Here is a 26,782-nt window from a genome sequence, read left to right as displayed (position 1 = left end):
CTGCAGGTGACAGCTACACATCCATGGTCCCTCGGCAGAGCATTCCTTCGCTGAGGTACAATGCTGTGACTCCGCAGCAACACACATGTATAGGGAACCTAGAGGCCTACTAAGAGATTTCCCAGCATGCCATTCACAAGCCGGAGAAACAGGTGACCTGAGTCCTGCACAGGCAGCACTAGACAGCAGCAGGGTGAGCAAAGAGGCAACCAAGATGGCAGAGGGGCCAGAAAAAGGATTGGCCCAGACACCTAAACCCAAAGTCAAGGCAGATATACCAGGAAGCAGAAAGCAATCCCAACCATGCCCCAGAGATCTGCCCCAGATAGAGCCAGGAGGAGGGGTGGGACCAGGCAAGAGTTCATTGGGAATGGACAGAGTCCCAGGGGATGGGTAAGGCCGTGCAAGGATGAACCTGTTCTGGAAAGAGACTCAGAAGACAGGGAAGGAGATATAGGGGATGGTGTCAAGGAGGATGTTCGGCACCAGCAGGAGACTTGGGATGGTGTTCAGGTAGATCCTGACACCGAAAGCAAGGCTGGTGAACGTGAAGTTCAGGTGCTGTGTTGACATCCGGAAAGAGGAGCTGGCAATGAACAGACTGGCTTGGAGGCACAGAAAAGGGTGCAGGAAACCCACAAACCCAACACTAAGGCTTTGGTTGGGAACCTTCTTAGAGCACCTCACATGCAGGGTACGGGAACCCCTGGAAAACCAGCAGCTGCAGCCAAAAGGCAGAGACTTGTGTTGGGAAGGGGGCAGCTCCGCCCCCAGCTAGGCACTTTAAAGTAAGGCGAGATGCATTCGAGTCACTGTGATGAACCAGGGGGGACAGTGAGAGGGATGCCTTCCTGTCCAGCAGGACCCCATGTTAATATGACCTATTATAGTGTAACCATATGTTGTGGCCCAAGGCGCGAGCGGCCCCGCTGTTCTGCATAGATACTAGTGATCATAGGTAGAAGGGAAGGCTGGCGTGGTAAATGCAGCATTACACGCACTAGGCCCGAATCCACAAGGCCACAGAAATCTCCAGTCATGCCCGAGCTCCCTTGAGGACAGTTCACACCCACACCCGCCACACTGTCTATTCATTGTTCTTGAAAGTGTTGCAAAGATGTGTTTATTCACCCAAGAGGAATGTGCCCTGCAAGGCTGCGATCAGAGTCCAGCGCCTGGTGTGCATGTTATCTCACACTGGCCAAAGCATGACCCGGCCTATTCCCAGGTGACCACGAGTTATAGCCCATATAACTGACTAAACCCTAAGATCCCCAAATTTCATGGCATCAGGTGCTCTCTGACCAACAGGTCCTGAAATGTTCAAAGAGGATGGACAGGGCACATTGTTGAAGCAACAATCATGTGATTTGTATTGCGAGGTGCTGGGAGGGATACATTTTAGTTCAAAACGAGGGTGGAGAATTGGAGCCAGATGGCGTGGAGGGAGTGAGTGAAATGTGAGTGTGTGAAAGTTAGAGGGCCACAGAACCTCCTGTGTGTCCGTCTTGAGGCCTGCCAAGTGCACAGTATGATTGATAAAACAAGCTGTATAGTGGGAGTATAATTCATTTGTTGTCTGACCTTCGATGTGAGAAGGAGATGAGCCCCGCAGCACCCACGTGATGGAAGACGAATGGACTGGGCTGGGATCAATAAACTGCCTTCCCACATGGATAAAGCTGGTACCTGTATAGGGTCCAGCCAATCAGCCGCGCAGGTTTTTACTGTATGTATTGCATCACCTATGATGACGTTTTGCTTTATACGTTTCTGCTTGTACTACTTTTCGGCAGAACGTTCTTAGCAGCAGAGTGCTTTGCTGTTGCTCTCTTGGGCCGGTTTCCTTATATGATCTGGCCGCATTCTTCCCTTATTTATAGGACCTATATAGGCCTACCACTCACCATCCCTTAGGCGAGGATCCTGTATTTTAGTCTTGAAATGAGTAGAATCCACTTCGTATTCCAGCGCAGTTTTCTCACAGTCGACTGCATTGCACTGTACGTTCTGAAGCACTTATTTTACTCTGTGTTTTTATCATAATGCAAAACTAAATAAAAGTCTCGTTTTTGTACAATACATTGAGCCTCTCGTGTTTGGTGTTAATTCCATTGGAATTACTACCAAATCCGTTTACCGGAACCTCCACTACGTCCCACCGTAAGATTACGAATGGTAGGAATGTGGTGTTTTTCCTACTTTTTTGCAGGCCATAAGACTCTCTGGGGATTTTGGAGAACTTCGTAGAGGGCTAATATTGCAGATCTTTGTACTTGAAGCGTAGGAATTACTTCAAGTGTTTTGCTGCAAGTCAGTCCTCCACTTCAATGTTAAACTTGGAATTCAGCGCTGCAGTAAAACTGGCAAGTCCATCACTGCCAAACAATGTAGTGGTAGCAGAGTTAGTGTCACTCTTACCGGTCGCTGAACTCCGAATGAGGACCATTGTGTATTTTACTGTATTCTGTTAGCAGCCCACCCGTCTCTTAAGAGTGCAGCCTGACTGCTCTGCTCTGCTATGCTACTAATTGAGCGAGCCCACCCATCTCCTAAGCGTGAAGCCCGATTGCTCTGCTCTGCTACATTACCCATTCAGCGAGCCCACCCACCTCCTAAAAGTGAAGCCTGACTGCTCTGCTACGTTACCCATTAGGCAAGCCCACCCATCTAATAAGAGTGAAGCCTGACTCCTCTGCTACTTTACCCATTGAGGGAGCCCACCCGTCTCCTAAGAGTCAAGCCTGACTGCCCTGCTACACTACCCATTGAGCGAGCCCACCCGTCTCCTAAGAGTCAAGCCTGACTCCTCTGCTATGCTACTAAATGAGCGAGCCCACCTGTCTCCTAAGAGTGAAGCCCGACTGCCCTGCTACGCTACACAGAGATCAAACCCACCCACCTCCTAAGAGTGCAGCCTGACTGCTCTGATACGTATTGAGCAAGCCCACCCATCTAAGAGTGAAGCCTGACTCCTCTGCTATGTTACCCATTGAGCAAGCCCACCCGTCTCCTAAGAGTGAAGCCTGACTGCCTTGCTACACTACCCAGTGAGCGAGCCCACCCGTCTCCTAACAGTGCAGCCTGATGGCTCTGCTACGCTACCCAGTGAGCAAGCCCACCCGTCTCCTAACAGTGCAGCCTGATGGCTCTGCTACGCTACCCATTAAGGGAGCCCACCCGTCTCCTAAGAGTGAAGCCTGACTGCTCTTCTACTTTACCCATTGAGCGAGCCCACCCATTTCCTAAGAGTGAAGTCTGACTCCTCTGCTGTGCTATGCTACTAATTGAGCGAGCCCACCCGTCACCTAAGAGTGAAGCCTGACTGCTCTTCTACTTTACCCATTGAGCGAGCCCACCCGTCACCTAAGAGTGAAGCCTGACTCCTCTGCTACGTTACCCATTGAGCAAGCCCACCAGTCCCCTAAGATTGAAGCCTGACTGCCCTGCTACACTACCCACTGAGCGAGCCCACCCGTCTCCAAAGAGTGAAGCCTGACTCCTCTGCTCTGCTACTAATTGAGCGAGCCCACCCATCTCCTAAGAGTGAAGCCTGACTGCCCTGCTACACTAACCATTGAGCGAGCCCACCCGTCTCCTAAGAGTGAAGCCTGACTCCTCTGCTACGTTACCAATTGATCGAACCTACCCGTCTCCTAAAAGTGAAGCCTGACTCCTCTGCTCTGCTACGTTACCCATTGAGCGTGCCCACCCGTCTCTGAAGAGTGAAGCCTGACTACTCTGCTCTGCTATGCTACTAATTGAGTGAGCCCACCCGTCTCCTAAGAGTGAAGCCTGACTACTCTGCTATGCTACCCATTGAGCAAGCCCACCCATCTCCTAAGAGTGCAGCCCGACGGCTCTGCTACGCTACCCATTGAGCGATCCCAACCTTCTCCTAAGAGTGAAGCCTGACGGCTCTGCTACGCTACCCATTGATCGAACCTACCAATCTCCTACGAGTGAAGCCTGATTCCTCTGCTCTGCTACGCTACCCATTGAGCAAGCCCACCCGTCTCCTAACAGTGCAGCCTGACGGCTCTGCTACGCTACCCATTGAGCTGGCCCACCCACCTCCTAAGAGTGCAGCCTGACTGCTCTGCTGCCCATTGAGCAAGCCCACCCGTCTCCTAAGCGTGAAGCCTGACTGCCCTGTTACGCTACCCATTGATCGAATCTACCTGTCTCCTAAAAGTGAAGCCTGACTCCTCTGCTCTGCTACTAATTGAGCGAGCCCACCCGTCACCTAAGAGTGAAGCCTGACTCCTCTGCTACGTTACCCATTGAGCGAGCCCACCCATCTCCTAAGCGTGAAGCCTGACTGCCCTGTTACGCTACCCATTGATCGAATCTACCTGTCTCCTAAAAGTGAAGCTGACTCCTCTGCTCTGCTACTAATTGAGCGAGCCCACCCGTCACCTAAGAGTGAAGCCTGACTCCTCTGCTACGTTACCCATTGAGCAAGCCCACCCGACTCCTAAGAGTAAAGCCTGACTGCCCTGCTACACTACCCATTGAGCGAGCCCACCCGTCTCCTAAGAGTGCAGCCCGACTGCTCTGCTATGCTACCCATTGAGCGAGCTTTGCTCCAGCATAGTGGGGGCACTGTCTCCCCATTGGCTTAGATCAAGTTGCGCCCCTCAGAGCGCTGTGGGACTACCTCCAAAGAATCGGAGCTATTTAGCAGAGTGTTATGTGTGAGTTCAATTTCTGGTCATTGTTATATGTGCCTGAGTCCATTGGGTCATGCAATTTGTGCATTTCAAGTGGGTCCATAGGGGTGCCCTAACCAATCAGAGGACTCCACTTTACTCTAGCACAACGGATCCTGCTGAGAGAAAGTGAGTCTGTTACAGCCGCACCCGCGGTATCAGAGAAGTTAATTCAACGCCTCAGCAAGATGCTTCGTGAGCTCCGGAGAACTGGGCTTGATACAACATTGCAAGTTGGTGGCTTTCCAACCACGATTTAACTATGTGTGACCCCCCGTTACTAATTCATTGTCTCCTGCAGAATGTTCCCTTGTCAAAGAAAAGGCTTGGTGTGGCTCCCTATGCCCAAAGTAAGCACAGGGTAACCCACAGAAAGAATCCAAACCAACCATGCCACAATTACAGACCCCAGGGGGAGAACCCACCAAGAGCCAAACCCAGAGGGGCAAAGAGTAGTGTACAACGCAGGGAACCCCGAAAGTGAGTGTGGGTTGCTGGAGGAGGCTGGAGTTTGGAGGTGATTGGTGAAGAGAGAAGGTTGGAACAGCACACATGGAGAAATTGAGAAGTTTGGAGAGCCAGAGGATTAGAGGTAAAGAAGGCACTGGTGAAAAGGACAGAGGATGTAAAACCAGGACATGGGGGTGGTACTGAGGTGGTAACATCAGGTGGCAAAGATGGATTGAGATGGAGTCAACAACCCCAGGAGGTGGGATGGAGACTTAAGTGCAGGTGGGAACATCTAGAGGAAAGGTGAAGATGATGTTGGGCTCAGGAAGTGGAGGCTGTATTGAGGTGCAGGTGGAAACCCCATGAGGTGGGAGGAAGATTGAAGCAATGGTAGTAATAACAAGGGAAGGAAGAGGTGGTAACATTCAGAGTCAATAAGAAGGTGGTGTGCGAGAAAAGGTCTAAAGGAAGTTAGGTGAGATATTAAAAAACAGACATCAAGAAAGAGTGGCAGGAAGAAGAGAACGCAGGAGACGAAGTTGATAACGGGTATCAAGGAGAATGAATGAGCAGGAATACCCCAGAACATCTGAAAGAGGGAGGAAGAGACACCAGGAGAAGAGGTTGGTAACAGATATCAAGGCAACGCAATGAGCAGCAGTACCCCGGAACAGCTGAAGTAGGGAGGAAAAGACCAATAGACAAGGTTGGTAACGGGTGGCAAGGAGACTGAATCAGCAAGAGTACCCCGGAAATTATAAGTTACTCACCATAGTGACTAAAATACTTTTGTCCATAGTCCCCTTTCCTCCCTACTGCATGGGTGTCCCTCGCTAGGGACGGGAGACTTAACATTTTTAACCAGAAAAACCTTCTTCCCCTTTAAATTTAGAGGCGCGCAGGCCCTGGGAGCATGCGCTCCCCTGACTCCGCCCACCGGCGCCACTCCTCAGTCCCATTGACACGTCAACAATATTAACATTGCCTAATGACACCAGTTTTATTAGGAGGGGGGGTGGACGTATGGAGGAAAGGGGACTATGGACTAAGAGTACGTTAGTCACTACGGTGAGTAACGTATAATTACTCTTACATCCCGTCCCCTTTCCTCCATACTTCATGGGCGATTACAACCGAGTGTAGCCCCAGGGTGGAGAGGTGACCCTCTTTAAGAACACAAGTTCCTTAGAACCACCTGTTCGAAAGCTGCACCTGACTTAGAACCGGTGTCCAAACAGTAGTGTTTGCAGAAAGCCGCAGGGTTGGCAGTGGCCCAGGTGGCCGCCATGCTGAGGACTTGCCACGAAACCTGTCTCTGGAATACGATAGCCGTGGCCTTGGCTCTGACAGCGTGGGATGCATGTTAGCTGGTTTGTGCTGCCCCTCATAGGCCTCCTTGATGGCCGAAACCATCCACCTTGCTATGGAGGCCTTGGATGCCTGATACCCAGGCCTTGACCCCCCGAAGGTGACAGAAAGCGCATCCAATTTGCAAAAGCTCTTGGTCCTGTCCAGATAGAATTTCAGAGCGCGTCTGACATCCAGACAGTGCAACACCCTTTGAGCATCATCCTGGGGGCTGAGTTGAGGCTGAAGGGTAGAACCTTGTATTGGAAATGGCAGCCCATGATCCTGAACCGCAGGAAGGCTCGATGAGGCTGCCAAATCGGGAAGTGTAGATAAGCATCCTTCAGATCCAGGGAGCACATCCAGCCTGCCCTGCACAGTGTCTCCGCTATGAGTGCTGGCGTTACCATCTTGAATTTTTGAAGAGGGAGGGAGAGATTGAGGGTGGCGAGGTCCAACACAACTCTCAGACCAGCCTGGTTCTTCTTTTGTATGGCAAAAATCCTGGAATAGACGCCCAAGCCTCACTGCCTGGCTCTCGAGGAGCGACCGAATTTCTGCCAACAGAGTTACTGTCCCAATCTGTGGGAGTGGAGGGGAGGAGGGGAGGAGGGCGGAGAGGGAGGAATCGGTAGGCGGTACTCTGTGGATACTGTGGATACTACGGAGAGGAGCCAAGGGTCTGCGAATTTCTGATGCCAGAACTGTGCATGAAGATCAAGCCTGCCCGCCCACCCACCGGAGACACGTGGACCCAAACGGGCGTGTCTTTTCTTCTTTCCCTCTGAGGCTGTTGCAGAGGAGGGGGACTGAAAGAAGCCCTTGCTCCCCTTTTAGTTGTTTGCCCCGGTGCTGACTCGGAGAAAGGTCAGGCTGTCTAGACCTCCGTTCTTGGAAGCCCTGGAACCCGCTGAACGCCTGCCTCTTATCTAGACTGTTCTTCAGAGCGTGCTGTGTAAGCGCATCGCACGCGGTACAACCTTCCCAGCAGTAGTTGGGCCAAGGCACTGGAGGCAAAGAGTGTGGGGATCGGACCTAGGGAAGAGCCCTTTGCAGGCTGGACACCTGCTGAAGCCCGCGGACGTCGACATGCAACAGGGAGGAGTGTGGCGTCAGAGGACCGAGTACCTGATTGATAAAGAAGACAAAAAAGACAGTAGAAAGTATCCGGGGAAGAGCACATGGAATTACAAGACCGAAGCCAAACCCAGGAGCGCTGGTGAAATTGCCCGTTCCTGTCGATGCAGAAAAGGGCACTGAGGAGTGGAAAACCCCACAAAAATATATATAATTTAAAAAAAAATGTGATCCTTTGGTTTTCGATCCTTTTGTGTAGATCCTTTGACCATTCGACCCTTTGTATTCGTTCCTTTGACCGGACACCAAGGAGACGCAATGAGCAGGAGTACCTCGGAACATCTGAAGGAGGGAGGAAGAGACACTAGGAGACGAGGTTGGTAACAGCTATCAAGGAGACCCAATGAGCAGGAGTGCCTCGGAACATCTGAAGGAGGGAGGAATAGGGAAGTAGTGGGGATGAAGGAGAAAAACCAGAGAAAGCCTAGCCAGTGAGAGAAGACTAGCCCGCCAGATCAGGTACGTTTCAGCGGGCCAGGTCTGCCCTAATCCAGAGCAGAAGATGGAAGGAGGAACGAGGCCAGGAAGGATCATTTCATGAGTAGAGACGAGACAAGGGGAGAAATCAAAGTAGTTTGGACAGAGAGTATGAGTCTGCAGGATTTCCGCTCTCTTTCCGGTCTCCCTTCCTGAAGACTGGCACCGTTGACCTGCCTACATGAAGGACATTGTGGCCCAGGTAGTTTTGGGGTTCCGAAACCCCAGAAGCAGACAGCATGTTAGCCAATAGAAAAAGGATTCTGAGACCCAAAAGCTTGCTATGCTCAGAGTACAGACAATGGTGGCATCACCCCGCATGGACTGTAAGGACCAGGAAGGACCTTTTGGACTCCAGGGTACTGGTGAAGCTCACCTAGGACCACACCTCTTTATCATCTCACCTTGGGCTTCATTTCGGGTTCAGCGGTGTGGCCAAAAATGATGGTAATGTGGTAATAGAGCTACCGCCAAACTACAGGTTTTGGAGGTAACGCAAAGGAAAAACCTCCAGTAATTCCTCCACTTTACTGCCAAAAAACGTTCAAATCAACGGAATTACTGTTGGTGGTAATTCTGCCGAAATCCGCGTGGAGTCCAATAAGTGGAGACTAACACTGTCTACCACCACTTGTAATCTGGTGTTCATTCCGCCAGACCAAGTGGCGCTAACGGTAAATGTGTTTGGTGGTATGTCAGCAGATTTACCACCAAAATACCACCACACTTGTAATGAGGCCCCTTGTTTTTTGGGAAGAACCCTGTTTCCATGGGTTTGCTCAAACTTAAAACATAAGGTATTGTCGGCGCATTTATTGACCCCAAGACGTTTGTGTCAGAACAAAGAGCAGTCCTCTTAGTTGGTGGCTGTGCCCTTAAACCCACTGTTTCAAAAAGGTATGGGGACTAACAAGCAAGCCCGGGGGGACATAGAAGACGAGGGAGGCAGGTGGCGCACCAGCCACAAAGGACTAACAAGCAAGCCTGGGGGGTGGGAGGGGGGACATAGAAGACGAGGGTGGCAGGTGGCACACCAGCCACAAAGGACTAACAAGCAAGCCTGGGGGGTGGGAGGGGGGACATAGAAGACGAGGGAGGCAGGTGGCGCACCAGCCACAAAGGACTAACAAGCAAGCCTGGGGGGTGGGAGGGGGGACATAGAAGACGAGGGTGGCAGGTGGCACACCAGCCACAAAGGACTAACAAGCAAGCCTGGGGGGTGGGAGGGGGGACATAGAAGACGAGGGAGGCAGGTGGCGCACCAGCCACAAAGGACTAACAAGCAAGCCTGGGGGGTGGGAGGGGGGACATAGAAGACGAGGGTGGCAGGTGGCACACCAGCCACAAAGGACTAACAAGCAAGCCTGGGGGGTGAGGGGGGGGGACATAGAAGACGAGGGTGGCAGGTGGCGCACCAGCCACAAAGGACTAACAAGCAAGCCTGGGGGATGGGGGAAGGGGGGGACATAGAAGACGAGGGTGGCAGGTGGCACACCAGCCACGAAGGACTAACAAGCAAGCCTGGGGGATGGGGGAAGGGGGGGACATAGAAGACGAGTGTGGCAGGTGGCACACCAGCCACAAAGGACTAACAAGCAAGCCTGGGGGATGGGGGAAGGGGGGGACATAGAAGACGAGGGAGGCAGGTGGCGCACCAGCCACAACGTCCTAGTCACAGCTCCGGATGCCTTGACCTTCTCCAAGGAATTAGATGTCTTGGGCCCCGATTCATGGAATTATTTGCGATTAAAACAGGGATTTGCGTGCCATTCTGCCCATTCGTCAAACAGGGATTTGCGGGCAGAGTAGCAAGCAAATCCCTGTTTTACACGCAAAAAATGCCATGAATCAGGGCCTTAGAGTGGAAAATACTGGCCACTGAAGTGCATGTGCAATCCCTCTGCTTGAACGTCGGAGCAAAGCAACACGTTTGCACCCAAGAGCTCCTATAAATGACAGCCGCTTTCCCCTCTGGTCTAGCCCCCTCCTTGCTGTCAGCACCCACCTCAAGGAAAACCACTTTTTTTCTTGTGGCCAGCAGGCCAAATGCTTCCTGGCCACAGGCCACAAATTGCACTAGAATATAACATCTATGCTTCAGAGGGAGAGGAAACGCCATGCAAAAAAAAAACACATCCAACCTCTCGAACTCACTAAATGCAGCGAAAGCGGCAGAACAGCACCCAGAACTGGAGGCCTGGACCAGTCCTCTGCTAGAACGCGGCGGTATGTGCGGTTCTACCACTAACATTCCCGACCTTGGCTGCCGTTCATCAAAATGGGGCAACCATCACTCGCAGAAGACCTGTCCCTGCTCCAAATCTAAATTCAATGGAAGCATCCAGGCCGCTGGAGTCTTCCCACAGCAGGGTCCTCAAAGCCAGGTTCCAGGAAAAGCACCCTCAACACCCGCCCCAGAAGCCAGGGCCTCGAACCCCAAGCGGATTGGTTGGTTCTCATCAAAATACTCTTCAGTTCAGCCGGGGACTTCTTCCCGACTGGAGGCACTGCCTTTGACAGGGGTGGGGGCTGCGGGGAGCAGTGGGCTGAGGCAGCAGTCCTGGGGCTGGGGCTGGAGCTGCCAAAAGGACTTGCTTGAAAACAACTTCTGCTTGAATACATAAAGGTAGGTGGATTATTCAGAGAGAAGCCGTGAGTTCTTGCTCAACAGATGGGCAAATAGGATGCCATTAGCTCTACCCAATTCCACATGTTGAGGCATTAGCTTAGAGTTGGGACTAGCAGAGAATCTTATAAATGCATGATCCCAAACTCTGCCATACTCCTGCTCCTATTCTCATTACTGCCCCGGTCATGTAACCGGAACCTACAAATACTTCAGAGAAAGGTCTGTATGTACCCCCCCCCCCCCCCCGCCCCAATTCCACCATTTCTTTTCCATGGCAGTCTGAAGGGGCCTACTAGCTAAAAGAGGCCTTGCCGTGATACTGGGTTATGTAGGTGCGGGCACAGTGAGTAGGATCGCAAGTGCCACTACTTCTGAGCGGCAGCTGCATCCTGTAAGAGCCTATGGCAGTGATTTCAAAAAGCAGCCAGTAAAATAGGTGCAGGTGGGAACAGCAGATTAATCAAACAAGTAAACATGACCTCCTCAGCCACCACCTAGACCGGCAAGCTGATTTGGGCTTGTAGACCCTTACTATCACCCCACAAGCTGCCTTACACTGGCAAGAGCCCTCGTGCAATCCAAATTGGATTATTGTAACAGCCCATACCTGGGCGCCAATAAATAAATTACAAACAAACTACGGCTCTTGCAAAATAATGCGCTTAGAGTGGCATTAAATATCGCCAAGAGACAGCACATCTCAGTAATTAGAAAGCAACACAAGTGGCTAACAACCTCAAAACCATTTGCCTCACTCACAAAGCGCTTAATCATCAAACCCCGCCCCAGCTCACCGACAAATTCACCTGGAAAGTGTCCAATAGAATTACGAGATCTTCCAACACACCTTGTCTGGTGGTACCCAGATTAAACTTAAAAAGAGCTGGTGGAGCCAGTTTCCCAGTATTAGCCGCTCAGCTTTGGAACGCTCTCAACATTCAAACTATCCAAGATTTGGACAAATTTAGAAGCCACGCGATTGCATGGATACTCAACAAAACCTAAACGCTACTCTTTGTTGCTTCCACTGTCTGGACCATTGTTATGACATATCATCCATGTATACTGACTAACCTAAATGACCTATGTATGTACTTATATCCAGTTCACACAAAATGCTTCTATGTATAAATGTATATACTCTGTCATGTAATATCATCCTGTCAATACAAACTGCATTCATCTGCATAACCATGTATAAAATGTACACACCTGTCTGCCTTGTAACCATTACCTTCCAAATAAGCGCCTAGTTACCCCTGGGTCTGGTGCGCATTATAAATAAAACAAACAAACAATGATTACGGGACAGCACTTTCAGTGGGGTTAGTGTAAATGAGAGTCAAATGGAGACAGCGAATTATGTAGTGCAGGTCGAATGCCACATTGGGCCTCATTACGACCCAGGCGGTAAGTTACCGCCTGGGTTGTACCCTTACCACCATGGTGTAAACTATGTTTACACCATGGTGGATGGCGGATTTACCGCCCCATTCCAAGGTGAGTGGGGCAGTAAATCCCCATTTCCCATTTTACCCTTCCCCATTCCCGCCCCATAGGGCATAATGGGAGTGGGGAAGGTGCTAATTACGCCACCGTAAATTACGGTGGCGTAATTAGCACCATGGTCCCTTAGCGCCATGGATTTTAACGCCTGCAAAAAGCAGGCGTTAATATCACCATGGCGCTAACGGACCTTGTAATCAGGCGTTAAGGGTCGGCGCCGTTTACGGCGCCGTTAACCCCTTAACGCCTGATTCGTAATGAGGCCCATTGAGTCATTATGGCAATGAACTAGGCCTTCACTGGTAAAACAAAATGATTCTAAAAAAACAGCAGATTCAAAATGCACTGAATACATGGACAAAGGGAATATAGATATGAATTGCCATCTGTGTAATATTGCATTGAAGAAAATAACCCAGATTAATTAACTAACTACCTTTACTAAATGATACACCAGTAACTAATTAGTACTCCCGATTAACATTGCAATGCAATGTCATTGAGCATGGACGGAAATTCTGCTTTATTATTTCTTTCTTTCTCTTTTCGTTCCATGGAAAGTATGTGCACTGGATGAATGAGCTGGTTTTATTTCTCTCATTCTGAGGGTTCTTTGTCTGCGCAGGAAGGAAGAGAGATACATACAAACTCTCGTAGGTGATTGGACAGTGGCATCAGAAGTCTAGAAATTGCTAAAATACGTCAGAAAGAGGGCAAATTTAGTTTTGATTGACAGGCAGGGGAGATAAATAGGGGTGAACTGAAGGGTGTGGGTTCTTTTTCTGCTTCTTGCTGCTGGCTGACGAAAGAGAGAGAGTGCAGAGGCTGGTGCTGACCTGGCAGTCTAATCCAAGGCCAGGTTCGGGGGCGCCAAGTGACAGTGCAGAGCTTATAACTCTTCATTGCAGACAGGCAGGAGTAGGAGAGGGGCCATACAGATAAAGCACAGAAATTTCAGAATCCCATGTAAGTGGTGGTAAAACTGAGGAGAGCACTGAGTGAGAGAGAATTATCTTTGTGGCCAGACAGACATAGATCATTAGCTCCAACTGAATCATTGCTTGGGTTTTTTTCGTGTGCTGTGAACTAACGGAAAATGAAAAGTTTGTGCAATGCATGTTTACCTTTTGTCTCTTAGATAACCACAGCAAGGTCAATGCTTTGGTAAGAGTCAATGGATGTACTATTATGAAATGTAATATTTTTGTTTCCTTTTTATAAGTGACATGGTTTCAAATATTAATTACAGTGATGAAAGCAAAGTTGGTGAAATCATTTATTTTTATATCCCTGGTGTTTATTATTTAGGTGGGGAAGGTAATTAGGAAGCACCCTAATGCTTACACCATGGTGGTAAAAATATTTACTGCCAATGGTAGAATAAGAAATGAAATAAGCAAATGGTAAAAGTAAGTCAGAAAGCTGGTGTGTTTGTGTGAGTGTGTTCAGCCATGCATGCTAGGGCTGAACAGGACCCTTCAATGGCATAGGCTGATGTCGTAGATAAGTCATTGGCGCAATCTATACACAATCTATGGCAATATTCTGTTTCTGCTAAATGCATAAGGTCCAGGAATGCATACTTACAGTCAACCCTAGACCGGGCGTGATTATAAAAGGGGGAAAGTTTGTCTCATCATATAGGGCAGTGCCATGAATATGCTCACCACTAACTTACCCCAACACTAAGAGACCGCCAATTTCCCACAGTACTAACATACTGTTAGGTAATAGCCCAAACGACAAAACCTCGTACAATCCCCCGTTACCAGGCAGGTGGATCCGCAGTTAGAGAGAAGCAGGGTGGCAGCGGGGAGGGGTGCATAGAAAGAAGGGGCTTTCATGGCCTATTAATGAACCTGGTTCCTGTAAGAGGCAGTCAAGTACCAGGGCAATCTGGCCATCACAAAGCCCCTTCACAAGCTCTTGTTATCTGACGGCCCAGAGACGAGACACCAACTTGTGAACTTTACTCACCCGCAGCAGTCAGGCCAGCAGACGTGGGGCCCCGGGTTACAGCACGGGGAGTGTCTGGAAAGGAGGAAGTGAAGAAGGAAGGAGTTAATTAGGAGGTCCCACCACAGCTGACATGTGCTCACTGCTTAGCAATACCAAAGTCTTCCTCTGCTGCTGCCTGACCTCGGATCTTCATTATATCCAAGTCCCTGGGGAGCTCTGTGCTGCTTATTACTTTCAGAGTGCTGTGCCCACTATGCTAGTGCAGCTCGCCTGCTGCGCCCCCTATCCCAGTGCAGCTCGCCTGCTGCGCCCCCTATGCCAGTGCCGCTCGCCTGCTGTGCCCACTATGCCAGTGCAGCTCCCCTGCTGTACCTACTATGCCAGTGCAGCTCGCCTGCTGTGCCCACTATGCCAGTGCCGCTCGCCTGCTGTGCCCACTATGCCAGTGCCGCTCGCCTGCTGTGCCCATTATGCCAGTGCCGCTCCCCTGCTGTGCCCCCGTGCCGCTTGCCTGGCCTGGACCTGCTCAGAGCAAAGCTTGCCCACTCCTCATCCAGTCACACGGTCTTGCCCTACTCGTTGGTTGTGTGGCCCCTGAGAACAGTGTGTAGAAGAGGGCACTCACCGGTCACAGTCAGGTGGAGGGTTATTCTGGACTTCTTGGCGTCGTCGCAGACGGTGTAAAATCCCCCATCAGCCCCCTGGATGCGACGGATGACAACACTCCCATTCAGGAGGGTCTTCTCCACGCGGCCCTGGAGTGATGACACATTAGCCCGGGGCTCTCCATCTAGTACTATTATGATGGGGGGCCCTCTGCAGTCTGGGGTGTTGGCGCGGCTCCAATGCACAGTAGCCATCTCTAGGCCCAGGGTAGCGATGGGGAGCGCAGAGCTGGGTGCAAGGCTGATGTTCTGCAGTTCTGAGCACACAAAAAAGCACAACTTCACATAAAATGCAATGTAGTCATACATGAATTATTAACATAAACCAAGTGCCCAAGCAAGCCTTGAGGGCTGTACATGCAGAACACAGGATCTACTTCAAGAGCATGGCAAGAATCTGACAACACATGAGTGGGGGCGCTCTCGCTGCTCTCAGTCACCTCTCTCTGGCCACGAGCCTCGCCCCATCCCGGCCCCTCTCCACAATCCTGCTCACAGTAGGAAAACTCTTTGAAACTAGTTGCAAGGTAATTGGTATTGTGCAGCTGCATGCTACGCTGGCACGGCATATTGCGAGGAAGACACAGCCATTGTGATGCTGTTCGATCTTTCAGCCCCCTGAAGCAATCCTCTTCCGCGCTCCAGTCTCTCGTCCGCCTTCTCCTCTCTCACTCACACCCCAACACCCACAGTGGCCCTTCCTCCCTCCCCCTTTTATCCTCCTCCGCCTCCCACTTCCATTGGCTCGCGCCTCAGCTGGTTTCCCATTGGCTCGCGGCCTCAGCTGGTTCCCCGGGCCAATCTCACTCTCTCTCAGGGGCGGGGTTACACACATCAGAAACCATAAAGCACCAATGAAGCCCAGCTCCATTTTCAAATGCAGGTCCGCTGGTATCCCGCTATGGCTGCCTGCTGCAATAGAGTAGGTTTCAAAGTGTGTATTCCGCATGGGAGGAGCGCCTGCATTGCAGGTCTGCAGTGAGCGAGGTACTGCTGGATTAAGATTTGCCACCATGTGTCTTTCACATCGGCCCCTACAGGGCACTTAGCTGTGCCTGGAGGTTCTACCCACGTTGGTGCACCACATGGAACTTGCGTCTCTGGAAAACGCCGGATCTTCCTGGTCACGGACGCATGACGGGTCGATGCGACAGTGGCGCAACCATCTTAATAGAACTGCCCATGTGCGGAGGATCAGTGCTCCATGCAGCACTAACTGCTTGGTGGACGGACCCTGGAGACATGAGCATCTCAACCCCATTCATGCGGTGAGTGACTCTCCAGTTATGACATGATGTGGCATTTATAACGCGCCTGTAGTACACAAGTGTTTCTAGGCAGGAGGGGGGAACAAGGGAGGGCAAAATAACGATCTTACTGGGCCTTGTGTCATTCAGATCGTGCAAGAGCTGGAGCTTTCCCTGGGAAAGGGCTTACCATATTTGAAAAATCCAGAACCTCCAGGGCAGGAAGAAAGTCGCACTACAAGATGGCCAAAGGACACTCAAACATCACGTGGCACGGCCATTGTACAGTGTATGGTAATCTGAACGGCAGTAAGTGGTAAAATGCGAAAGTGCACAAGACGAACAGTACAGGAAAGTCCTTCAAAGGGGGTCCACTGGGTAGTGAGGCCACCTGTAACAAGCAGCCCTACAAAGCTGCAAGACGGACAGTCCGCATCCTAATAGGAGAATATTAGGAAAGGGTCACTCACCGGTCACATTTAGCAGGATGATTCGTACAGGTTTGTTGGAAGACTCATTACACACCACGTAAAACCCTGCGTCCGTTGGACGTAGACTGCGGATCACAATGCTTCCATAGGACAGGCGCTCATCAACTCGGCCCTGGAACTGGGATGTGAAGGGTCGGGCCACTCCATGCATTACGTTTATGATGCTTTGTCCTGTGCAACTGGGACGGGAGGTTGGATTCAAATAGACCTCTGCAGGGGATACACCCATGGCTGGGATGTAGAAGGAAGACCCAGTCTGGAGGCTCAGGAGTTCCACTTTTCAGGGGAAAAGAAATAGCAGGTTACAACGATGTGCAATGCTTATGCTTTACAGATTATCAACAGGCGAGGAGAGACTCATTAATAATTGCCCCAGTTAACAGCAAGAAAGGTTTACTCTCTTTCCAGCACTGAGATGAAGATTAACTGACTCATTGACTTCTGGGTACGCCTGATACGGTCTTCTCCATGTCCTGTGCTTCAGCCCAAACTTTATCCTGTGCCCATTTGGGGCGAGACCTCCTGCTACACACAGACAAGACAAAGCAACCCACACGTGGCCCCTGCAGGGGAACCCCAGCTGTGCACTAATACACCATTCTGAGCTATTCCCCCCTCAGTCACTCTGCTAATGGAATGTACTGTCTCACTGTAATAGGGAAATTTATGGGCCAACATTCTGCCATCCGTCGACACCTTTCTGGCCAATCTTGGAGCCATTTACGTCTGAGGAGGCACGCACACTCTCATTTAATGCCCAACAATCTTATTAGGTGGATTAATCCATGGAAATGCAACCACCCGCCCCCTCTTATTTTTATGCGTGTGTGATGCTGAGAGGGATGTGCCATTTATTAATGATTTATTTTGTTGGGCATTTATAATGTGCCTATACAGCAAAAGGTTTTTCCAGGTGCAACAAGGCAAAGAGCGGCGGGGGTGAACAGAGATGAAGAAAAGAAAACGGTCCTACAATGTGGGGTGTAATCAAAGGACCCAAACTAATGGAACTGGAGGGCCCACTAAAGAAATGACCTGCCTGCATTTATAACAAAACGTTCACACCGAAAATTGGCCTATTAAAGGATAGTTCCGGGACTTTTTTTTTATTGTCCCTACGGGTCGGCCATGTGTTTGTAAGCATAAATCGGTAGATCGTAGAAAACTTTCCTATGGACCTTACCCGACTTTTCGCCCATTATCGCACTCGAAATCAGCCTCCATTTTGTGATAATCCTATCATTTCCCCACATCTACCTGGCTCACCTGCCTTTTCGGCACTAAATCAAATCCCCCGCCCCTGAAACAGACTTCATCAAAACATTCATATTCCCCGCCTCTATCCGTGACGTGACTGTGCTGCGTAGGCAAACGCGCCCAGGCGTCTTCTACGCGACTCCACACAGACCCCGGAAATCAACACAGATCAGCTCACAATACAGCGCGCCACAATTCGGAATATGAAACTGTACTTTGAAATCAAACCGCAAGATTGTAAATGTGGTAAAGTACATTTATTTGACATCAAATGTTTAGAGAATATTCAGCGATTTGCATTTTTATTTGCTCATGTTCCAAAAAGTTCGTATTGAGGAACGCGATGGTCCTTTGCTGTACACAGGGTCTTAGAGCATCTCACAATACAGCGCCACAATTCGGAATGTGAAACCGTGGTTTAAAAGCAAACGGCAAGATTGTACATTTGGCAAAGTACATTTATTGGACATCAAATGTTTAGAGAATATTCAGCGATTTGCATTTTTCTTTGCTCTCGATCCAAATTAGTTCGTCTTGAGGGAAGCAATGTTCGTGTGCAGTACACAGGGTGTTGGTTTACGATAAAAATAAGCTCTTCGGTCGCACTGATAATCGCATGGCTGTTCCAACAACGAGGCACTAGGCCACCACAACGGTAGGTATGTTGCATCTAACCGTTAGTACCGCGTAAGGGCATACTTGTACTTGGCGATCGTCCCATAAAATGGTCAGGGTGGTAACGTTGTTCATGCGGAGAAGCAACTGGCGGCTGTAGAAGCCGTCCGCCGGTGTCTGGTACTCGTGACACAGACAGTAGTGAATGATGTACCTAAAAACATAAAAAATGAAATTAGTCTCACCATCAGATCCTTATTAAAATTATTCATTTCATAGCGAGGACAGCGCTACTGGGTGTACACAAGTGTTTAAAGGCGTGGCGAGGCAGGGAGGGGGGGGGAGTGGAGTACAAGGTAAGTAGCATAAAATAATAAATAAATAGGGCCAGCTGGTGGCAAGTGCAAGGTAAGTGCAGAACAAGTGCTGGGAAGGGGGGGGGCTGCACGATACTGAGACAGTCCCCTAGTGCAGGGGTTGACAGGGAGGCAGTGCAGGTGGAGAGTGGAAGGGCCCAGGACCGAGGTCGCAGACAGTGGACCAGTTGTAGCAGGGGAGAGGGAGAGAGAAAGCAGAAGCAAAGAGGAAGGTTTTGAGGTGCTTCAGTAAAAGCAGATGTTTCTCCTCAAGATAGTGCGTGGTAGAAAACAATATGCCACATAGAACGAACAAGTACAACTGAACCCGTCTTTAAAGCCACTGTATAGTAATGAAATTGCGGTATAAACTCATCAAAAGTTACTTACATTATATTTGCATTTTCCATTGTGTCTCTGTGTAGGGCAGACCCGAAACACCACTCCTTCTTTGCCGACGTTACTTCTTCTAATGAACGAGGCTCATCGTTTCGTTTCTGAAATTTTATTCATTATCTTTTCTTAGTCTTTCGGGATGGTCCCGGCCTGTCAAGGTCAAATCACAATAGAACCTTATACTGGGTCGTGGGCCGTTCCGCCACCCGAGCAAAACATCAAAGCAGCTGACCTTCACTTTGAGCGAGCACACATTTCTAGTTAGCTGCAGTTAGTGTAAGGGCATCTTGTCTGCGTGCCTTTTTTTTTATTGTCCCTATGGGTCGGCCATGTGTTTGTAATACGGAAACATTCTATAATTTTTGTAAAAATGATTTATATTACTGTTTGGTTTAATTTAATGCGCAAATGAACAAGGTTCGAGAGACACATTGCATTTACACTGAGCAATCACTTTTATTTACACAATACATAGCTACACATATGCAATGGGCCTGCAACATGAGGAGACTCGAGAGCAAAGTCACAGGTGACACCCGGGTGGTTCGCACTACTGCACGGTGAAGGGAGGGGCAAGGGTGGAGAGACACATTGCATGTACACTGAGCGATCACTTTTATTTACACAATACATACCTACACATATTCAATGGGCCTGCAACATGAGGAGACTCGAGAGAACAGACAATCAAATTACAATCATTTAAACCGTGATGTGTATTTCTCAATGAGCTCTGCTTTAGGTGGACATGGAACAGAGGCAATGTTGGGTGGCAATGCAGTTGTCCCCTGCATAGGTTCGTTCACCACTCCATGTATGTGCCTATCGAGGACATCTACGATAAGTCTCTCAATAAACTCATATTGCATATCCTCAAACACTGGTTTGATCACCCATTGTTTACTTCTTTTAGTGAAGGCCTTATTGTAGCGAAGCGTCCCTAAAGTTCCGGTCGTCCTACTTTGTTGACGGCCAACATTATGGTTATGTGCCAAGACCGCTAGAAGAGTCCGATTTATCATGCCTTCCATGCCAAAATGCAATCTTTTGGGCCTGTACTTTAGGCACATATTGTGGAACACCTCCAAATCTCCTGTGTGGCAGAATTCCGTGAGTCCCCTCAAATCTCTTGTTATAGTTTTATAAAATACAATCTTTTCAATGGCCTTGTGAGTGGGTGATGAAGGAATCAACCACTTCTTCTTCCGTGCCTCCTCTGTGGACAAATGGCCATGTTCACATTTGTGGAAATGTTCATTTGTCGACCATCGATGTACGTTGCTACAGTGCAACATTACTGACCGCCATTTTTCCAATAGAATTTCCAACGACCCTTCACATGTTTTTGAGCTCCACCAAAGATGGTTGCTGATTGACTTGGACCACTGTGAAATACCTTGCATATCTTTTTTTTTTCCTGCAGCCGACAATTTTTTATTGATTGTTTTTGCAAGATGCCATACGTCAAATTGGTGATTTATATTTTTGTACTCTTCTCTCATTGTCTTGGCAATTGAAACGTGTCTGTCCGTGGCTATCAGGTCGATCACCATTCGCCGCGATTTTAGTTCTTGCAATGATGCTACAAAGCCAACTTTCTCCATGGCCACTGAGGATGTACTTTGTGACACCTGCACGACCACCGAACTCACAATTTTCTTACTTTCCATGTCCTGAAAGTGGTAGGTGCAGTACTTGGCTGAAAATCCTGGGCTGTCGCACTGTCCATCACCGGCTAGCCTGAAGCGTTTGCCCGCGAATGTACTTTCCATTGACATTTTTTCCATTCTCCAAGCTTCGCTGATGGCTGGAAATAGATAATCGGTTTGGTATTTGTAGAACTGAGTTTTCGCAATGAAATGGATTCCCACAAACTGAAAGAAATACTGTAACTTTTTAAAACTTGAACCACTAAAAAGTGCGGCCGCTGCACAAAGTAGATTGCCTGCTGGCAGTTGCCCCAGCATGGGTTGTGCAGACCATGCGAACGGATGATATTGTGTACAGGTGGCATGTATTTTAAGGTTAGTGCCTCGAATTGCACGAGTCACATTAATCAATGGCTCCCCACATACTTCCCCACCAACCCAGTGCCCACATTTCATCATCATAATAATATCCATCAAACAGCTATCGAATACAATGAATTTGGCCTCTTTCCTTATACTGTCACTCTGCATCCCAGCTGGTTCGGCCTGTAACGTTGAGGACATGTCACTCGCATGAAAGTTACAATCTCTGATATCGTCTTCCGCTATGCTGAGTGATATTGATGGTGTTTCATTGTCGTCCATGTCATTCTCTTCCACTGCAACAACTGTTCCTTGTCCGGAGATGGGAGAAAAAAACAATGTCTTCAACTTTCGCGCGCTCTTATTTTTTGCGGGTGTGGATTCTGTGAATTGATCTCCGACTGCATCCAAACTACCAGGAGGACATTCACTATCAATGGCTGGTGGTGGTATAGCTCCGTTGTCAATCACTTCATATTCTTCCCATTGGCACGATGCATCTCCAGTCTCAAGTCCCTGCCAAAAGGTTTGACAAGCAACATCTCTCGTTCGCTTCACTGTCTGTGTAGATCTAGTTCTTACACCCACTCGCAACTAGAGGACAGATTAGAAAAGGGATGTTCAGTTTAAACACAACTTACAGTATTGAACTATTGACAGTGAAAGACAACATAATATAGTGAACAGGACACTAACCTTCTTTTGCTTTCTTTTCTTTGAAACTTTCTTGCCTCGAACTTCAACATCTGGACGCTGTTGCTCCGACTCGTGTGTGCATGTCTCCACTTCCTCTCACGCTGCAACGACTATATTTTCATGATAAGCACATCCATCACTCACTGAGGCTCCATCGACTCCCTGAAACATAGAACTTTCATTAGTATGTATAATAATATTGAAAACACAAAATGTACTTGGGGACCAATACCCATACGTACATCTCAATAGCAAAACACGAATGAACGCATTGTGTAGAACATTCAAACGACAATAGTTCACGCATTGTTGATCTAGTTAGATTGAACTGTCAAGATCCATACCTCGGGCTCCGCATAGACTTCCATTGATGATATTATTGAAGATGACGCTTCAGCAACTCCCTGAAACACAGTAATTGCATTAGTATGGTTTTCTATTTTGTTAAAAAGAACATAAACTTTCTGCAGGCGTCAACGGCTCATCTAAATAGACCTGCACAAATGATCAGTTGTCTAAAATAAATAATGGATATCTAAATATGATTCGATTTTCTCCATCGTTGGAAGTGTCACCACCCAGAGATCTGCATCAACTACTAGGGGTGATGTTCTTGTTGAAGAAGCTCTGTCAGCTCCCTGAAACATAGTACTTGCGTTAATAAAGAAGGAAGTATAGCGGATGTAATCACATCATTTGATCTCGCATGATTGATCTGTCAGTATCCATACCTCGAAATGCATAAGAACATCAAGGGACGCTGTAACTGCGGTGCACACTTCTGCAAGCTGTTGCGCCGACCCGTAACTGCATGCTCCCCCTTCTTCTTGGACTAACGCTCCATCGACTCCCTGAAACATAGGACTTTCATTAGTAATGAACACAATATTGAAAAAAGAAGACACATAGGAGGGTGACGACAGAAGGACATACCAATGGCTAAAAACGAAAGAAACATTGTGTGTAACAATCACGCTACAAGAATGCAAGATCTGATGATCTCCATCGATGGAACTGTCCGGAAACGTACCTCGAGCATCTGAGTGACATCTACGGTTGTCGTCAATGCGTTGGACTCCTCAGCATCTCCCTGAAAGACAGTACTTGCATTATTTTGGATAACAATAATTATAACTGAAAACAAAGACTAGAGGACGAGTACTGTGGTGTACCATTAGGTAAAATAATTACACGATAAATTAAAACTATTGATTTACATGCCTAAAACAAGTCAGTGTCAGAATAGCTAAGTAAGATTACCCGATAGGCGCTTGAAGTGGCTGATGACTGCAATAACGACACGGATGGAGAATCTTCCGCCTTCATATTGAGTGGATACATAAATGGGGAAATTATTGTTAGCTAATGCTACACACTACCGCAAGGCCGAGAGCTAAATCCGTAAACTTGACTCACCAGTGGAGGGATGTGGACGAATAGAGTGGGAATAGCGGTTGAGAGCAATTTTCGCCTCGCTCGCGGTGTTTTCTTCTTTATTAGCAATGATGTGGAGTACATGTCTGAGCTAAAGTGCCTGCTGCAGATGCGGTATCGATCACCCCTCTTGTCCGCAAAGACTTCTAGGACTCTACTTTCTAGCTCAGAGGCTGGATATCCGCAATATCGGACCCATTCTCTTATCTGATCTATTGTCTTAGGGAAAACATGCATTATAGTACCTTCAGATTTGTTATGGGTCTTCGAAGGGCAACCGCCAATGGAACAGGCAGGCATTATGGAAAGTTCTGAAAAGTAAAGATCAACAATTCTCTATGAATACCAATGTGTTAAAACATTAAATGACACATAAAAGGTTCAATGCAAGGTCCGTTTTGGTTCTTGGAACGATACACGTTATTCACATGCGGATAAGTATTTCAATAACTTTCAAAAAATAGAAAAAGTAATTTGACTAAACTCAGAACATGTGACTAGTTCCTTGCATGTACTGTCGTGAACGAAAAGAAAACATGGATGCAATTTGATGACTACTAGCAAATAGATATAAATTAAAAAATTGGACGCAAAATGATTATGGTACATGGACTTACCTTGACGAACAAACAGTTAGATGCAGGGATCAGAGTAGTTTCTTGTCGTAGAACAGGGAGCAGTTCACAGGTTGCAAACTGACGAGTTTGCTCAAAGTGGTCACGGAAGTTCACAGAGACGAAGAGCAGATAACCAGCACCTTCACGGGTTGACTAGCAAAGCGCAAAGAAGTTCTCATTAGAAATATGAAGTGGGTTATAAAGAATTCGAAACAGGGGTGTGTTTGTGAATGAATGACGTGTATATGTCGTGGCATTATGCGGATTGCAGGGGGGCGTCCAGCGTGAGGGGGGATGCTTGGCAGGAGACACGGGGTCTGGAGGTAGACATGGGAACAACAACCCATGCTCTATAGACCACTTTGAAGTGTACATGGTCTTTGGCACCTCTTGGCCTTTATCGCTCCCTGACAGCTCCACTTGCCAGCAGCACAAGTACCCCGGTGCGAACTGCCTTTGATAGGGCGGGGGGTGGATTGGGGCGGTGGTCGTGCAGACAAGACACAGGAAGACGCGTGAATGGAGATACACTTATGTGGATTGCAGGGGGGCGTCCAGCGTGAGGGGGGATGCTTTGCAGGAGACACGGTGTCTGGAGGTAGACATGGGAACAACAACCCATGCTCTATAGACCACTTTGAAGTGTACATGGTCTTTGGCACCTCTTGGCCTTTATCGCTCCCTGACAGCTCCACTTGCCAGCAGCACAAGTACCCCGGTGCGAACTGCCTTTGTTAGGGCGGGGGGTGGATTGGGGCGGTGGTCGTGCAGACAAGACACAGGAAGACGCGTGAATGGAGACACACTTATGTGGATTGCAGGGGGGCGTCCAGCGTGAGGGGGGATGCTTGGCAGGAGACACGGGGTCTGGAGGTAGACATGGGAACAACAACCCATGCTCTATAGACCACTTTGAAGTGTACATGGTCTTTGGCACCTCTTGGCCTTTATCGCTCCCTGACAGCTCCACTTGCCAGCAGCACAAGTACCCCGGTGCGAACTGCCTTTGTTAGGGCGGGGGGTGGATTGGGGCGGTGGTCGTGCAGACAAGACACAGGAAGACGCGTGAATGGAGACACACTTATGTGGATTGCAGGGGGGCGTCCAGCGTGAGGGGGGATGCTTGGCAGGAGACACGGGGTCTGGAGGTAGACATGGGAACAACAACCCATGCTCTATAGACCACTTTGAAGTGTACATGGTCTTTGGCACCTCTTGGCCTTTATCGCTCCCTGACAGCTCCACTTGCCAGCAGCACAAGTACCCCGGTGCGAACTGCCTTTGTTAGGGCGGGGGGTGGATTGGGGCGGTGGTCGTGCAGACAAGACACAGGAAGACGCGTGAATGGAGACACACTTATGTGGATTGCAGGGGGGCGTCCAGCGTGAGGGGGGATGCTTGGCAGGAGACACGGGGTCTGGAGGTAGACATGGGAACAACAACCCATGCTCTATAGACCACTTTGAAGTGTACATGGTCTTTGGCACCTCTTGGCCTTTATCGCTCCCTGACAGCTCCACTTGCCAGCAGCACAAGTACCCCGGTGCGAACTGCCTTTGATAGGGCGGGGGGTGGATTGGGGCGGTGGTCGTGCAGACAAGACCCGTTTGCCGCAGGGCCTCACCAAGGAGAAGCCATCTAACTGAATGTAAGAGGATGGCTGCAGGATCTACTACATGGAAGGCAGGGGGGTGAGTTTATAAATACCTCACCCTCCCAGGAGAATATATGGGGGTCATCTCTGTACCCGGTGCCCAAAAAGAGGATTTATTATGATCAACCATATTTATTATTTACCTATAACCATGTTTTGTATCAATAAAATCCAACGGCTTTTTATTGCCAACGCTTGATGCCAACACACAAAATAATATATGTATGACTGCTGCATATATGGGTTCAACGGTTATGTGGATTGAAGGTGTGCGGCCAGCGTGAGGGAGGATGCTGGCCGGAGACATGTGGTGTGACAAGACAAGGCACTGGAAGGCTATTCAACGGAGACACACTAGATTCATTTAAAAAATCAAAACAACCATTGTTAAAATATATGTTGGGCTTTATTTTAGATTTTAATTAAACATAAATAATAAACATTACACATTGTAAAGTTGAGGTTGCAGCACATCGAGGGAAAATCCGCGGTATTGTCCACTGTCACTGGGGAAATGTTGTCTAATGGCAAGTACCGCACAGGCAGGTATTACTCTCCGAATGCGGTGTCCGAGCCTCCCGTGAAGCCACCAAGTGAAGCAACGATAGGCCACCAGCCTGTACCACCTGTGAAAAAGAAAGATGCAAACTGTATTAAACTGACAAAACTTTCTTATCAATGTCGATTCAGGTAACACATGTCATTTTTCTTAGAAAAAAATTATATCTAGAAAAAGCACTATATGGAACCAATTTACATGCGTTCGAATGATATGTAGATGTAATTTTATATGTGGGAGACGACCATGAAATAGTAGTGGCATCACTGACATCACAAACAGAGTATACTTACTCGTTACTCGGATTACGCGGACGAACAGTGCCGCGAAGTTCGTGCATAAGCACCATCATCATCCTCAACACGGTCCGTGAGAGGCAGGCTTCCCTGAACTCTGGCAGCTCGGTGATGCATTGCGGACTTTGCTCGCCTTCCTGCAGACTTTGCTCGCTTTCCGAAATGTAGGCCAAGCACCCGGAATTTTCACGGCAGCAGCAGTTCTCCTCCTCAGTGGGCATTAGCTCGCACCGATTGCACGTGCACCAGGTGGAGACGCCGTCCATGCGA

At 48.8% G+C, this 26,782-nt stretch overlaps 1 protein-coding gene across 1 annotated transcript in view; it reads right to left on the bottom strand.

Moving 5' to 3' along the window:
* LOC138522090 (uncharacterized) overlaps positions 1-16,874 on the bottom strand; it is a 40,961-nt gene extending 24,087 nt beyond the window's left edge. Inside the window, exons 1-3 of the mRNA XM_069635339.1 lie at positions 16,600-16,874; positions 14,843-15,139; positions 14,236-14,289 (exon numbers count right to left, since the gene is read on the bottom strand). Of these exons, the coding sequence (XP_069491440.1) occupies positions 14,236-14,289; positions 14,843-15,139; positions 16,600-16,849 (601 nt within the window). The 5' untranslated portion in view covers positions 16,850-16,874. The remainder of the gene's footprint in view (positions 1-14,235; positions 14,290-14,842; positions 15,140-16,599) is intronic.
* Between the last annotated feature and the right edge of the window lie 9,908 nt (positions 16,875-26,782).

This window comes from Ambystoma mexicanum, chromosome 13 (genome assembly GCF_040938575.1).
Source record: "Ambystoma mexicanum isolate Mex_15411 chromosome 13, UKY_AmexF1_1, whole genome shotgun sequence".
NCBI lineage: Eukaryota > Metazoa > Chordata > Amphibia > Caudata > Ambystomatidae > Ambystoma > Ambystoma mexicanum.
The sequence above is the reverse complement of the archived record's forward strand: the minus strand, read 5'-3'. Positions and strand labels throughout refer to the sequence as shown.